The sequence below is a fragment of the Strongylocentrotus purpuratus genome, unplaced genomic scaffold, assembly GCF_000002235.5.
Source record: "Strongylocentrotus purpuratus isolate Spur 01 unplaced genomic scaffold, Spur_5.0 spur5_scaffold_6, whole genome shotgun sequence".
Taxonomy (NCBI): Eukaryota; Metazoa; Echinodermata; class Echinoidea; order Camarodonta; family Strongylocentrotidae; genus Strongylocentrotus; species Strongylocentrotus purpuratus.
In genome coordinates this window covers 56,546,085-56,563,070 of record NW_022145612.1, presented here as the reverse complement: position 1 = coordinate 56,563,070, position 16,986 = coordinate 56,546,085, and the positions used below count along the sequence as shown (strand labels likewise).

General features: G+C 37.2%; 1 protein-coding gene across 1 annotated transcript; it reads left to right on the top strand.

Annotated features, from left to right (window-relative positions):
* The first annotated feature begins 776 nt into the window (after nt 1-776).
* LOC581889 (cilia- and flagella-associated protein 100) lies at nt 777-15,451 on the top strand. Its single transcript, XM_030972105.1, is given in 17 exon segments — nt 777-908; nt 2,444-2,537; nt 3,051-3,134; nt 3,805-3,902; nt 4,503-4,683; nt 4,996-5,227; nt 5,814-5,894; nt 6,722-6,891; nt 7,314-7,401; nt 7,951-8,029; nt 8,346-8,497; nt 9,143-9,241; nt 9,788-9,824; nt 12,632-12,711; nt 13,293-13,509; nt 14,122-14,137; nt 14,140-15,451. Coding segments are annotated over 16 exon segments (1,782 nt in total). The 5' UTR covers nt 777-908; nt 2,444-2,464; the 3' UTR covers nt 14,235-15,451.
* Nucleotides 15,452-16,986: the final 1,535 nt, after the last annotated feature.

Below are 16,986 nucleotides of genomic sequence, written 5' to 3'. Positions count from 1 at the left end.
GGGAAGGGAAGTGCAAACAAACCCAAGCGTTACAGAGTGACATACATTTCGGGAAGGACGAGTTATCCATCAAGGTAAACTCTCTCTCTCTCTCTCTCTCTCTCTCTCTCTCTCCCCTCTCTCTCACTCTCACTCACTCTCTCTTTCTTTTTGTCTGCCTCTCTCTGTCTTTCTCTCTCTCTCTCTCTCTCCCTCTCTCTCTCTCTCCAACTCAACCAATCAATAATGGGATCCTATCATTTTTTTTTCAAATTAAATTTTATTCATGATTGTAGTTGCAATTCCTCAAATCCACACATCAATTACTAAAAACGAAACAAAACAAAATAAAATAAGGGCGCACAGGTTTTGTTTCTTCAAAAGATTAACCACCGCATCGGGAAGGGAGGGTGGGGTTCATTAATTTGGAAGGGTCACTTTTTGTCGCAGGAGGGGCACTTGGGGAAAAGGTAGGAGCAGTGTCGGATCCAGGGGGAGGGGCCGGGAGACCCGCCCCCCCTTCCCCCCTGGGAAGAAACGTGTGAAAACAAGTTAATTTTACCTTTTTTTGGAGATCCCCCCCCCACCCCCCTGACGCTCAAGGGGGGTGCGATTTCTCGAATTTTCGAGGGCCACAAAAATTAGTGCTCATTATAATTAAATTTATATTTTCATGAGCTTTTTATGGAACGGTTAATGAAGATCGGAGACGTCTGCGGTGTTAGTGGATAAAGTTATGTCTCGGATATATTTCTTTGATGCACATCGATATCGCTGGTTTCCTGAAACAAACAGAAGCCCTCTACGTCTTGAACTGTACAGCGTTGCTATGACGCCAGAGAAAATCCAACGGAGCAGTTAGTAGTTTGGCAGTCAGTTTTCGACCCCTAAAATCTTTGCTTTATCATAAGGATTTCATTTCATAGGTGGTAAGATATTGACATTTCGATATTCTATATATTATCAAGAAATATTAGAAGGGCTTATTTTAAAGTTTATGTGAACAAACAGAGCAATATGGTGCAATGTGGTGCATGATGATTATGATGATTATGATTGATGAGGTGCGAGCTTCTTACTTGGCCCGGGCCGAGGTGCCTCGGCCCGGGCTACCGTCACCCCGAAGCTTCGCACACATAAATCTACATGATGATGTAGCTAGGGAGGCACTCCAGCAAAGCATAGAGTCAATGCTAATGTGTATTGACCTGTATAAAATGGGTTCAAGAATGTGGCGCTAGTGACACTTTCGAATCCATTTTTTACCTAGAGTCTAGATTCTATACTCTAGGCTACTCTAGGGTCTATAGTCTAGATCTAGATCTATTCTAGCATAACTCCGGCTTGGCCGGAGAGAGGATTTGTGAGTTTGGCAGTGGTTTGCATGATTGGTGTTATTTGGTGAGAATTGGCAAGAGGTTATTAGTTTACAATTACAGTAGATCTAGACCTACTAAAGTAAAAACATACCAAAATCAACTAGAGTCTAGATCTAAATCTTCATCAATTGTTCAAATAATGGCATGCTCATGATATAAAGTCGTTATATTTCTGCCCCTTTCGTGTCAATTTTCTCATCTTTTTAGGAGTATTTTTCCTAAAAACGAAGACATTACAATATCTGGTCTACACTTTATTAATATTAAAGATTTCATGGGAAACGCTGCAGGCCGTATACCGACGAAGGGGTACGGGCAGGCCCGCGTGCGTGAAGTTAGCAACCGTAAATTTCAAGCACATTGCGCGGGCCCGCACCCCTTTGTGTTACGGTATTGTAATTGTGCAGCGGTTTCCCGTGAAATCTGTTTACAATTACGAATTTAAAATACTGTGTGCGACCGATTCAACAGACTAGCTGCTGACGATCAAATGTACTTTCGTGCAGAATTTAAATCTCAAAGTAGGGCTTTTTGGACTTTGTCCCCGCAATGACATGCCAATTTCCTCTGGCCTGTCTAATTCTGAACCCCATAAGTGACCATGAAATTTAACTGTTTCAAGGCTCTTATGGATGGATTAGCGTAGAAGGAATCTCTAAGTTTCCTTAAGCTAGCTTCAGAGTTTTCTTTCTACTAATACAAAGCACTATGAAACCATTCAAGAAATTAAACAAAAAATTTTATACAAACTGAGAGCAATTTGCTTACCATACACGTGTTCTTGATGAAAATGAGCTAACATGCACTTATTTTTAAAATGCTGACCTCTCATGAGAGTTCGCGATGTTGCCTGGTTCTACCAGAAAACGCAATTACATGAGGTGTACACAAAAATAGCTGTTTTTGTGTTGCCAATTTGATATTGACCGTATTTTACGATAATAGCAATAAGAGTAAAAGCAATGCGCAAGCAGGAAGTTCGCCAAAGTCAGCAAACTCGGTGCCTGTAATTTAGTACCCTACACTTAAACTGAAAACTTGATGTTATTCATTTTTGGCTGTGTCTTTGATTTCTTTCACCGTAGACTACTTAAAGAACTGCAAACATGTCTGGATCAGGTTCCTCAGCACGTTCCCCTTCGCCTTCACAATCACCAAACTCAGGAGAGAAAAAATCCAGTAAGTTTTTGCATCGCATTCAACTATTTCTGTAAAGTATAGGAATATCATTTTTGTTTTTATTTTGATTCAACTTTTCAAGTTTTGAAGTATGTAATTTGAGGTCGCAGTACACTAACCATCTACAATTCTACATGATGTATGTAGATTTGTAATTGTAGAACAAAGTTTGACAAAAATGAGGTATATAGAATTAACCATATTTGCTACCTTTAAATGCCTGATGCCATTATGAGTTAAAAGGTAATTGAGTGGGTGAAATTTTAAAATATAGCAGCACTTTATTAGACAAATAATTGATTTCACCCAGGCCTGATTAACGCATGTTATTATTTTGTGAATTATCACTATTTTATTCCTTAATAGTTCATAAATTTGGCATTAAAAAGGCTTCATTTAGCTTTGAAATTAATAATTTTTGCAAAAAAATTGTATTCTAGTGATGAAAAATGTAAGCATGTTCATTTACAGGTATGTGTGATTTATTCATATATTTTTTGTCATGTTTTGCAGGACAAGATATCGTCTCTCGTCAATCGGGAAGAGTGACCTTCCCACAATCCATCAAATCTGCTTCTCAGAATTCTGTAATGACAGGTAAGGATAGGGGTTATATCATTGGATATTCATCAGCTTACTCAATTTAGTCCTGCTGTAGACCCTGATAACAGGGGTAGTTAGTATGCTGATTTATGGAGTGCCAACTTTGAATTTCCCTATTCTGTATAAAGCAACATAATTCTGGAACTAAGTGGGAATATATAAACTTAAAACTATGGAACTTCTTTCTCGTTTTCAGCTCATGACCAAGTTCATTTTGTATGTTTTTCTAGCTACATCATAAAAGTGATTTGTATTGAATGGAAAGGTTGACATTTGGTCTTCCCAAAAATCAGTAGACTATTCAGTCTAGCAGAAATTATTCGAGGAGTACATCTCTTTTACGTACTCCATGCAGATTAAATCATGGCAATAAAAGCAAGGAAAAAGGAGGTGCACTCTCTCCTCAAGTGTAATTATAGAACATAAAAGCAACTATGAATGTATCAAGTAGGTCTATGTGCAGTTGGGTTTTTTTCAGTTGCATTATATTTTGAAAATGCCTCTTGATATATGGACTAAAAATTAATTTAGCTTTGCATTTTGAGATGTAAAATGTTCAATTTTAATGAGAACATAACTATATTTGATTTGAAGCTTCATTATGTGATGTTTCTAACTCGGGCCATTCATTTACATTTAATATGTTTGTATTATCTTACCACAGAGGATGAAGAAATGCCGGCAGATTTCAACCCTTTTACCATGCCAGCTGATAATGACATCTTCATGTTAAGAGACAAAGAAAGGCAAAGAAAGAAAGCAGTAAGTGTTTTTCTCCTTGATATAAGCTTTGAGAAGTCTCTCTCTGTCAGTAGTTTTAAGTTGTCTAGAATTTGATAGAGTATTATGATTATGTTTATACCATTTCCTTTTCCAAAAAAAATTGCCTAATTTTGCAAAATATGCTATGCAACTTTACAGCTAGCAGTTTAAAGTCTATAAAGCATTAGGCTTACTGACATATCATGATGAGTTTAAAGGGATGAAGATAAAGTATCCATATAGTTACTTCATTCATTCAATTGATGTGAGTGCTATGTCTCTAAAGATGATTTGATGAAATAAGGGAAACCATGTTGATTTTAATAAGAAATATACAAAGCTATGAATTCTGGGTCCAGGCTAAGGGTTGCAACTGATCTTGATTAATCACCAGTCCTCCAATCAATCACAAACTTGCAAAGTCCAGTTCCTAAATACAGAGTTATGATATCAAATTACAATCACTTAAAATCAATGTTAACTATTTGTAATATTGTGACCTGGGCCTTATCGATGAAAACATTGCCATTAATTGTAATATCCGTATCCATTGTTTATGCATGTAGAACTCTTCACATCCCTTCCTTTCTTTGTGCACAGGAAAGAATCAAGCAAAGGGGACTCAAAGTCCATGAGAAGACAACGTACACATCTCGGGTGAACGCCCTAAGGGCCTCTATGCGAAGGCCACTGGATGATCTTGATCCTGAAGATGGTCAAAAGAATGAGCAGGCGCTCGCTGTCAAGGATGACCCTTCATTCACCATCGCAGTCACAAGAGGTAAGTATTATTCATAAATGACAAAATAAACCAGGCCAAAAATGCTGCTGCAAAACAAAAGAATGTTTTACATGAAAATGAATTGCAAGTGTAAAAACTGTAAAAGGGTAAGGGCAAGGATAAAACTCCAAAGCTGCAAGCAACAAAGTCCATTTACTCACTGATCGGTACGTTATAAAATATTAAAATGGGAGGGACAATATTCTTAGTCTTATCAATTATGCTGTTTTGTTATGATAGGGGGGGGGGGGGGGGCAATTGCATCATGTGAATAAATTTAAAAGTGTGGAAATTCCCTTTTATTAATAACAGACAGACATGTTGAGAAGGAGAGCCTCCCAGACTACATCGCCAAGAAGCGGGAGATGTTCCTTGTACAGTATTCGCTTGGTGTGAAGCGAGATGAGATGCGCAAGCTAGAGGAGATCGCATCGGCAGAGGAGAGGAAACTGGAGCTGGCCGAGCAATACCTGGAGGAGGATGCCGCCATGTTTGATGAGTTCCTCAAGGAGAATGATAAGAACTCTGTGGAAGCAATCAAAATGTGAGCTCAGAAAACCAAGGATGGGTCTCTTTGTCCTTATATATGCATAGCAGCTAACTAGAACAGCTGAAACTGGAAATTATAGAGAGCCTGTGTCTCAAGGTCCATTTCATTGTTGCCTCAATGGACTCCAAGTGATGGGACATACTGTACGTGTAGATAGATCAATAGATATGCATTCTTGATTACAGAGTTATTTGTCAAATTGTGTGTCAGAGCACATTGCAGCTATCAATAGTACTGTAACCTTTCCCTTTTCACTGTAGTATCTCAGATATCAAATATACAACTCTTACTATTGCAAATTGCATTCTTGTATTAAGGGTTCACATTAGTTGTATATTTCATTGAAATCTGACACTAGATATTTGAAGTAGTACTTGTAAATCTATTTTCATTGTGCATTCATTTATTTCATTACAATTTGTCTTAACTAATTGTGTCTGTGTCCAAGATCATTATTTTGAAAAAAACAGGCCTCATTTTTTTTTTCAAGTTTGAGGTGCCGTTCAATTAGATGGTGCTTATAGAGGATTTTTTTTTTAAATATTAGATTGATCTACTTTTAAATTCCTTATTCTTTCAGAGCTGAAGCAGAAACGAAGGCCAAGATGGAAAAAGTGCAAGAAATCCGTAAGATCAATGAAGAGATTGGACGTATCAGGGGGTAAGTTCCTGTAAATTCTTATAGTAATAATAGGTTTATCCTTTGAACAGATGCACTCTGCTTCATTGGTTCAAAGCCAAGTGAGAATGCTAGTGTCCTGGAATGTACATGCACACACATAAATCCTTTATTACGTCCTCATTTGCATAGAAGTCGTATGTGTTTTGTTAGCACTTCGCTTTTATAATAATGGTACTGAGACAAAAAGAATTCAATTCTTCTGGCCCTTCTAGGAACTACAGTTGAAACAAAAACCCTTTTAGCAAGGTGTATCACAATGGAATTTGAATACTTTTGCATCTGTTTAGAGCATTTAGGAGATGTTCATTATTCCAAACAGGTCTCAGAACATTATCATTCTTATCCACTGTCTCTTCCAAACCCCATTGGCCGTGAGCTCTAGTAAAGATCCCAATAAGATACATGTCAATTGAACCTTTAGTTGCTACTTCATCTCCTTTAGCAAATGGTATGAGAAGACGAGGGACGTAAAGCTTTACACTGCCATCTCCATTCTCATCAAACTGATAGAAAGTATCTGTTTTACTTCAGTAGGTTGAAGTCTTCTATCATTGAATGAATCTTGTACAGCTCTAATGATTTAGATTTCAAAATGTTTTTGTGAGATTTGTTTCAGGCTGTAGTTTGTTAAAGATGTAGGGTTTGGGTTATATGTTTTGGCTTTGGGATAGGTCTAGAATTAGTTGTTGGTTTAGGGTTGAAGTTAGTGGTAGAAATTTACTATAGAACAATTGTCATCAGAGCATGTGTTGTAGAACATATCAAATACCATGTTTATATTATTTTATAACTGCTTTGTTTTGTAGTGAAATTTCAAAGAACGAGGTGCTGCTGAAGGATTACCAACTCTACAAGAAATTTCTAGATTCTCTGACACCCTCAGAGTGGAAAGAAGAAAACAGGAAAGAGAGGCTTGAGAAGAGAAATGTAAAGAACAAAGAGCGTGGGAAGCTTTCATCAGCAGGCAGGAAGAAAGGTAGGCACATAGTGGAGAATATGGATGCTGTCAAATAAGGCATCAATTAATCTCAAGTACAATGTTCGTTCATTATGCCCAATTTATCAAAAGTAGATACATTTGTTATCCCGCTGCCTACAGGGACGGGGTAGGCCCTGTATTAAAGTGTATGCAGGATTCAGCAGTCAATGGGTATGCCTGATATAACGTAACCTGATCTAACTCTATAAAGACATTTTAACTGGCATGTCTGGGACACATCTATCATGAGTATGATGCTATTTTTATCATCATAGCAGGGAAACAATAACTGTGTTTCATTTATACATTTAAAAATTTAAGGAAAATTTTCACATCCTCAAATGTGAAAGGGTAGATATTATGTCTGTGTTACAATGAAAGCACATTAGACAATGTGGATCATCTTTTTCTTACTCCAGTAACATCAGCAAGTACCGATGGAAGGAATTCTAGATCCAGTATGTCAAAGGGTGTTGGCAAGCCATCAAAAGGATCAGCTATCAAAAGGTCAGATTTTTCTTCTTTTTTGTTTGTTTGTGCCTCCAGCACAATGGTGCTGGAAATTGTTCATATGTTCTTGATTGATTTATTTGATTAAACAAAATATATATTCATTGATTTTTTTTTTAATTTTACAGTTTTTTCTCTGTCCATCCAATTCTCACTGGTTTGAGTTGTCTGTAATGTCCCATATTTGCAAGATTTTTGTTTGTTGTCTGTCCCACTTTTCAAACTGTAATAAGTGGACAATGGAACTTAAGTATTTTTTTACGAAACTGAACTGGGCTCAAGTATATGAAATGATGAAAAACATTAACTAAGTAGATTTTTGGTGAATGAGTTCAAATGTTGCAGGGTCATCCTAGAAAATGTCTTTTTACTGCAATAACTTCAGAATCATTCAGCAATTTTTACTTAATTTTGTGTAAGGGATCAAACTCAAAGTTCATAGGGTCAAACAAGTGAAGAAGAAAAAAAATCCCCCAAATATTTTTGTTTATCCATGAGAGGCCTTGGTTTAATCAATGGTATTTTCCATCGCTTTTGTCTTCCCAGAGCAACAATCCAGAGTGCAGCTAAGAGCGAAGATGAAGCCAGACCAACTGATGATGACTCAGACTATGAAAGTGATGAGGTATGAATTAAAACATCAGTTTAATCACAAACTTGAAATAGATATGACATAGATTGTGTCTGTAACAGTGATGAGACATTAATCTGCATAAATTTGTTTCTCTCGACCCAGGGGATGTTAGTGAATATTGAGTATGGAGGAATTCATTAAATGAGCATCTTTTCATTGTAGCTCAGCACAAACCAGGATGATAAATACTTTGTAAAGTGGAGTTGGAGTACGTTTTTGTATAGTAGCTTCACTATGTTTATGTTTTGCTGCTGCTGTTCTTCTTTTTGTTCATATTATCATTTGTTTAAATTGTTTTTTTTTTCAGGAGCCAGAGCTGTTCTTCATCGACCCTCAGCAGCTCCTAGACATCTTTGCTGACCTGGAGGAACAGAACCTGTCCTTGATCCAGAACAGTCAGGAAACAGAAGAGAACCTAGAAGAGATCAAGCAGACCATCTCGGCTACAGAGACAAGAATGTGAGTTAACCAGACTACACTGAGATTTAAGAACAGCTCACATCCCATTGAAAAGCATACAAGCAGCAGATGCATATTAATGTAATCTATGTCTGTATGGAGTCATGAATTTCATGCTTATTCACCACACATATCCAAAGGTGGTGTTTAGGGAGGGTGCACATTACCCACCCCCACCCCCCCCCCCCAAAAAAAAAAAATGTTTGGTACCCCAATCGAGTATTGATAAGCCTCCATTTCCATTCTTTTAATTGTCCCTCTCTACGTCTAATAATTGCCCCATTTAGTCACAATGTCTCAGATGTTCAAGCTTTGTATCCAGAGTTTTAGGGGTCTCTTCCCCCATATGCCCCCTTCTTTTGTTGCCCCTCCCCCTCCTTGCAATGCTAATGCTCTGCTGTAAATATATTTTTATTCTATTTATTTTTCTGTTAGAGCATTGTATTTTCACAATATCTGTTTGGTTAGACATATGTATGAATTTGCCTGATGTTAGTGTGATGTGCATTCCACCAATCTTCACTGCATGTCCTACTCATACCCAACTCTATACTTTTATTCTGCTTCCAGTAATGACAGGAACAAGACTACAATGCGGCATTATGGAATGTATAGTAAAGCAATGATGTATTTGTTTTATTGCAGGGACCGTGAGACGGAGATTCTTAAGCAGCAGATTGACATGTTGAAAAGTGCCATTGATAGAGAGGAGGAGAAGGCCAAAGATTTAGAGCACAAATCCAAGTAAGCTTTAACATAATGATAATCCCATTTCACATACTCATTTAGGATCTGTGACAGCTGTCTCCGAAAATCATTTTTTATAATGTATTTATTTAGAATCAATCATTTCATGTTTGTGATATCATTGAAGCCCCATTTAGACTCGACATGGTAACAATAATGCCCCTAAAAAAACAAGTTTTTGATTGTGTGAATAAAAGAAGAAAAAAAGGTTGTGCACAATAAAGGTCCATTATCATACTTACAGATCTGTCTGTATGTTATGAGATACAGAATTTGTGAAGTGCACTTATCTCATGTTATTTTGCAGGGGCAGTTTTTTTTTTACAGCAATTAGCTGTCTTGTATCTGCATGAACAAGGCTTTAGAGAATAGACTTTTAAATCATCAATTGTGCCTAGAATGTATTAATACAAACTTTATACTTGTGTAAAAGAAATGTAGATGTAACTGAAATATACATATTCACTTGGATCAAATTTCCTGCAGTGTAACCACACTTTGTGATTTAATAATTGTTTTTAATTGTTTTTTTTTCTTCTTCAGAATGTTTTCTTTTGGTGAATTCAAGGCAGAAGATCAGGTAAGAGTGTTTAACATGTTTTGTATTAATGTGTTAGTATAGATGGTAATGTATCAATAACTAGACTGAGAGATATTGAGAAAGAGATATATGTTTATACAATCAAGTACACAAAGTCCTATAGAAAAATATGAGCATTGCAATGAAACACCAACTTGAAAAGAGACAAATAATCAGAAGAAAAAGAGACAACATATACATTCATTGAGAGGGAGAGAGAGAGAGAGAGGGGGGGGGGGGGGGGGGGGGGGGAGAATAGGAAGGAACAGAGGATGGTTGAGAGACAAAACTTATGGAAGCAAAAGCAAGACAAGATTTGCAATACCTTACAATTTATTCTCACTAATCTCACAAATGTTTAGTGTATTGTTATGATGCAAAGATATTTAGGCTAACATTTGATGAAATATTCAATTGTTATACTTGTGCATCTCAACTATGTAGTGCATATTTGTTATTACAGTGCAATCCTGTTGTTTGTTTGTTTGTTTGTCTTTACTTTATTCTGTTGATCTTTTTGTCCACAATGTTTTATGGAGAAAAATATCAAAGGGTCTTAACTTGAGATCAGCAGCTTTTTGTATTTAGAGGTGTGACAATTTTTCTGCAGGGATCCACAAGTGCGGCCACAAAAGCGTCAGCAGTAGATACGTCACCGTCAAGCGTAAGAGATTCAGGTTCCAAGAGTCGTATCAAATCCTTCTCTTACAGCCTGGGACTATGGAAATGCATGCCACATTCATCCCCTATTGGCCAGCTAGGTCCTATTTGCTTCCATTTCTGTTGGTCTTTTGGACATTCTTTGTATATCTTTATCATTCCAGAACGTACCGGTAGTTTAAGTACTTATTTTTAAAAAAAATGATATGTATCAATCACTGAACTATATCATTTTGGTCATATTGGACTAGCCATTTTTGAAGACTGCAAAATGTGTACATGCTATTAAAAAGTTTAGGGTAATAACATTGATTATGTACTTATTGACCCCTTTGATACTGCCAATTTATGTACACAATGAGTACCATACCTTTTTATTAGAATAAGTTATGAGGCTAATAATGAAAGTGATCACCTAAAGATGAATTGCCTTTGAAACAAGGATAATTTTGCCATGCTGAAGAATCATTTTAATCTTTGAACATCCATTATGATGAACGAGTTATCCTCTCTGTTATGTTGGTATTATCTGGGTAGCTTCTTTCTCTGGTGATTTTTCCCCCTTCTCTTTTTTTATGAGCATGATATTGCATGAATGAAATCTGCTTCAGCATTGCTCCAAGAATCCCACATTTCCTTGCTCAGTCATCATCAAAGCTGCCCTGCTTTTGCTGGATGGGAGACTCTAGAGGGAATCTCGTCTTTACGGCTAGTGCATGAAGTCTGTGCATAGTTCTGCGGGTTAAAAACGTATGTGTCTTGTCTGTGGTTGATACTTTAGACATTGATTTGTGAGTCAATCATCCCTTCCCAATCTCCCTTTAGATATATCTATCCTCACTCAAATCCTTAGCCTTAATGTAATCAGTGAATTGTTAGTATCTCAAGAGTGCTAGTACTATACAGGCATTATACTTGTACAAGTAAAGGGACAAAGATAAAATTAGAAATACCAGAAAGAAGTCTGTATATTTGGAATAGGACTTTTTAAAAACCATCAGAGCTGTTATTTTCTGATATTTAGAGCCATTACGAGACTCCAACTACACCATTGTTGATGAATACATTTTCCATCCTTTGCTACAGACTATTTGCTTAGAAGTTCTGATTCATGAAGACTGTTAGCGGTTGTACAATGCCAGAGACAAATTGCCATTGATGGGGTGATAAAACCTTGTAACTCAAATTTTAGGAGAGGAAAAAAGACTTAACAGTTCAGCATAAAAGCATTGCTGACCTTCCATGTCATGTTGCTTATTGCATAATCTGTAGCCAGATATGCATTGCATGGGTTTATAAAAACATCAAATTTTTTCTCAGCCACAAAATCATTGGAGGTAGGAGTTGAGTAGGAGAAGCATTGCTGATCTTCCATGTCATGTTGCTTATTGCACAATTTTTTGCATATATGCATTGCATAGGTATATTAAAACATCAAGTTTTTCCTCAGCCACAAAATTATTGGAGGTAGGGGTTCGTCAGAAATGAGTTACCAGGTTTTGTCAACCCACCAACATCAATTTCTTTCTTATAGCCTCTACTTTGTGGGACCTGTCTGACTGCATGTAGATGGCATGAAATCATTTTTCATACATCCTTCATTGAATTCATGTCTGTGGGGCATATTATTATGTTTCCAGCAAAATCATCATGAGCACCCTGCTGTCTTATGTTTCTTCTGCTATGGTGGATTTTAGCATCTCTTTGTATTTTTATCTCTTTTCTTCATATCTTTCTCTCGTTTGTATATATTAAGATTGTATTCTTGTCTATATTTTTTAGTCATGTGATTTCATGTGTGATGTCTAAAAATGTTGAAGCAGACAAGCTCTTGTGAGTGGGCATTCTTCAATATAAATTTAAAAAGATTCCCTGAGAAAGTTGAAGGGTGAGGAGCACCAATCACATGATCTATTCTCAATTCTGATGTTAGTATACAAAGAATAGATAGCCAACTCTGAATATCAAACAGAAAGCCAACTCATTATACTGATGGATCTGAGCTTAGGTATAAGGAATTGTTCAATGTAAACACCAAACAACACAAGGTACTGTCACTCGACATTGTGTACCTAGAGAATATGCTGTGTAACAAGTTTTGCCTATTTGTAATATCACCACACCCTCTCATGAATTGTCTTATACAGGAAGCCATGTTGGATACATTAAACAACAAAGTAGAAGAGGTCTATGCCAATTGTATCGGTGACAATGAAGCTAATATCAGGTAAGTGTTCCATTTAGATCTACATAACATGAAGAAGATTAAAAAAACGTCATATTATTCATAATGAAGAGCTATTGTGGTCTTGTGGAAACGTCTATGGACAGTTATCCACACGGTACGGGGTTCAAATTAGGCTGCTGCACTTATGTCCTCTGCCAAAAAATTAATCTTCATTTGCCACATCAAATGTGTGCTAATTTTTTCATCTTTCGCTGGAATATTAAAGAAATGAGAGGTGAAAAGTAATTTACATTGCTGGTCAGGGGTGAAATAAGCACTTCTGCTGTGAACACTAATGCACAAAGGTCTGTGGGATTGCTATGCCACAAGTTATGATATTGAAGAGGATAGCAGGGTAGCCTCCATTTGGAGTTTCTTATAGATAATTTACACTAGCATTCCTGATAAATCATGAACAGAATATAACATGATCTGGCTCCTACATCTTTCCATCCAATCCGATCCAGGTTTTTATAAAGGGCCAATATCTAGTTTCCTAATCAAAGGTGCTGATGAGACTGAAACCCTTTATTAAATGGAATTGTGTGTTATAACTTATATGACCCAAACGTTTATTACAGCACACTCCAGATGCTGACGAACATAGAGAACAAGCTTGAGGAGCTCTTTGAGAGCATTGAGACCATGCCTCCAGAGAAGGTAGAGGCTGCAGAGAAGGCCAAGGAGAAAGAGCGACGTCTCCGCCTCCGAGAAGAGAAGCTGGAGGCCCAGAGGATCCACCAGGAGGAGAGGGTTAGGAGAGCGCTGGAGAGGGCACAGGCAGATCCTAAGAAGAAGGTAGGTGTCAGGCGATCCAACGTGTGCTCCTGTAACATTTCCTCTGGGCTTTATTTCATTAAAGATATACAAGATTCACTTCATGGCAAACCTCAATCTGCCAATGTATTTGACCATTTTTATATGAACGTTCATCAAATATATCGTCCTTGTTTTCACGAAGTGACGGTAGTGAGGAAAATCGTAACGCAAAGTGAATGCAATTTTTTTCCACTACCGTCACTTCGTGAAAACAGCGACGATATGAATAAGTATCTTCTTTTTAATGCTAGTCAAGTTATGTAAAGCTATTGCTTTTTTAAAATCTCATTGATATCATTTATATTTAAAAAGCCAACAGATGAGCCAGCCACTATCATTAGATTTTAGGACCTTAGAATACCATTGGCATTTGTATTCATTTGAAGGTACATGAATTGTGTATAAAGTAACTCTCATCCTGTCATAGTAGATCTCTGTTGGTAGCATTTTAAAGTACAAATGACACTACCTTTCATTCTATCATAGCACCTTATTCTTCTAGTGTTGATGAGTCTCTTGTAGCTTGCAGTATTTCATCTGCTGAGAGCCAGAAAGGCATTAACTCGTGTATTTTGTTTACTTTTGTTACAGACTGGTCGCAAACTTGTCTACGTTCGGAGCCTCCACAGACCAAACGCAAAGTTGACCGTTCCAAGGAGAAAGCAAACAAAGAGGAAGAGGAGATGGCATATTTCTTCACATAGGATTTCTATCATCAAAGTCCCATTGAGTTCTCCGTTCTGACAGTTTGACTTGGGCAAACAATAGAAGACTGTCAAGAACTCTTATTACATAAAACCAGCTTCTAAGAAAGCTCAAATTCATCCGTCCGTTCTAATTCAGGGCTTCACTTGCTGTTTATTTGTGACATTGAATATTGCTAACAACATACGGCGATAGATGAGGATTGACTTGATAATGGAATTACGAGATACCATTTGTAAAAATCAATGTGGAACTTTTGAAAGTATCCAAGTCTCATCAAAGCAGGAATAATAATTGACTTCTTCTCTCTTGCTTGACTACATACCAAGTCAAATGTGGATTGGGTAGATAGTGGAAAACCCCCAAGAACTTGATCATGCAAAGCCAACTGTGAAGGCTTCAATAAGAATATTCATCCGTCCATTCCACTTTTGCTATAATTCACTAGATGTTTTCTTTGTGACCTTGAATATTGCTTGTACTGTATTGCAAAACCGTAGATTAATTAGGTAACATTCTAGACTCTGATGCTGACTCTGATGCTGGAGATATGATAAGGTCATGAGGTACTCAACTTCCAAGAATGGAAAATTTGAAAATTAATATTTAGAGAGCATCATCAGAAATAAAATATACAAGGTATGTGTCTATCAAGTGTCATTTGAGTGTACTGAATGTGCCTTTAAATGTTCATATCTTCATGGTTTTCTTCCATCCTGTTTTCATAAGCATTTAAAACTGTTTATAACAGAGAAGTCCTATACAATACAATATGCTTTACTGCAGTACCTAGTGATAGAAAGAATACATCCACTGTGTTAAACCAAAAACCCAAATACTGTATATGAATTACAGTTAACTCTGCATAAGTTGAATCTGTTGGGACCACAATAATTTGGTCTGAATTAAGCAAAATTTGACTTAGAAAGTGTAGATTACACATGTTGCACATAGTCTGGTAAAAAAAAATTGATTCAAATTAGGGAAAAATTGACTCGTGCATCTTTGGGTTATACAGAGTCAACTATATAAACTGTACATGATTTATCTTTTATAGAGGTTTACAAGCTTCTGATTTATGCACCGATTTTGTATATCTTGTACATTCCAATGAGCCTTGCATTTTTATCTTGTCCATAAAAGAATGCATTTTGTATAGAATATATATTATAAAGTATAAATTATGCTTATTAAAATGTAAATAAGATAAAGAATACAAATATTCCTCAGATGTCATGTTTGTAGCAGCAGAGTCACACAGAAAATGTAACTGAAGTAATATGAAGAGAGAGAGAGAGGAGAGCACAAGGGGGAAAGAGATGAAAGAGAATGAGTAGGGGTGTGTATAATTGCTGGAGAAAGAGAGACGAAGAGAAAGGGGACAGAGAGAGAGAGAGGAAAACAGAGAGAGAGAGAAAGACGGTGAGAGAGTGAAAGACAAAAAGACAGACAGACAGACAGAGAATGACAGACAGAGAGAGAGAGAGAGGAAAGACAGAAAGACAGACATACAGAGAGAGATCGAGAGAATGTCAGACGGAGAGAGAGAAAAAAAAAGACAGAGAGAGAATGACAGAGAGAGAGAAAAAGACAGAGAATGTCAGACGGAGAGAGAGAGAAAAGAACAGAGAGAGAATGACACAGAGAGAGAGAAAGACAGAGAATGAGAGAGAGAGAGAGAGAGAGAAAGACAGAGAGAGAGAATGACACAGAGAGAGAGAGAAAGGCAGAGAGAGAATGACACAGCGAAAATGACAGAGAGAGAGACAGTGAGAGAATGACAGAGAGAGAAAGAAAAAGACAGAGAGAGAAAGACAGACAGAGAGAAAGAGCGAGAGAATGACAGACAGAGACACATACACAGAGAGAGAATGACAGACAGAGGTAGAGAGAGGAAGACAGACTGAGAGAGAGAGAGAAAGACAGGGAGAGAGAGAAAGACAGAGAGAGAGATGGGAGACAGACAGAGAGAGAGAGAGAGAGAGAGAAAAGAAAAAAAGACAGAGAGAGAAGACAGAGAGAATGACAGAGAGAGAGAGAGAGAGAGAAAGACAGAGAGAGAGAGAGAGAGAGACAGAGTGAGAAAGAGAAGAGAGAGAGAGAGTGTGTGAGATTCTGGAAATGGGAAGGAAGAAGAGAAACTCTTTGTTTTTAAGGCCATCTGTACTAGTTTGGCTAGGAGGGATTAGACCACCCAGGGTGGGGTGGTCACCGGCAGGTGGCTATCTCATTAACTCAGCTCTCAATTAACATAAGAAAAAGAGGATTATGGGGGACCAATGGTCACCGATTAGGTATTGTTTCTATATAGAGGGAGCAAGTAGCTATAAGTAGTACAGTGGGGCTTTAATTGAGAAAGTTACATAATGTCAAAAAGAACACTACAAGTAATATGATTATTATGATTTCCAAATTGTTATTTATACTTAAATTGTTTAAACAAAGTCCAACATTTATCTAAATTTGTCATTATATAGCATAAGTTTTTGTTTATTCTATAGTATTATTTCAAGAAAATGCAATTAATTTCCTTTATGCCGATAGGGCCCTCTTTTTCTACTCCATTGTGCATCTAAAGCAAACATTTCTATATAAATTATATACACTATCCGTTATTCAGAACATTCTGTTTCACGATTCCAATAAAGGAGGCAGATTAGGACAATAGGGAATTAGATGAAAGGGCATGCAGGGAGCCGGGAAGGGGGGGGGGGGAGGAGGTGAGATTTAGAGTGAGAGGGGGGGGGGGTA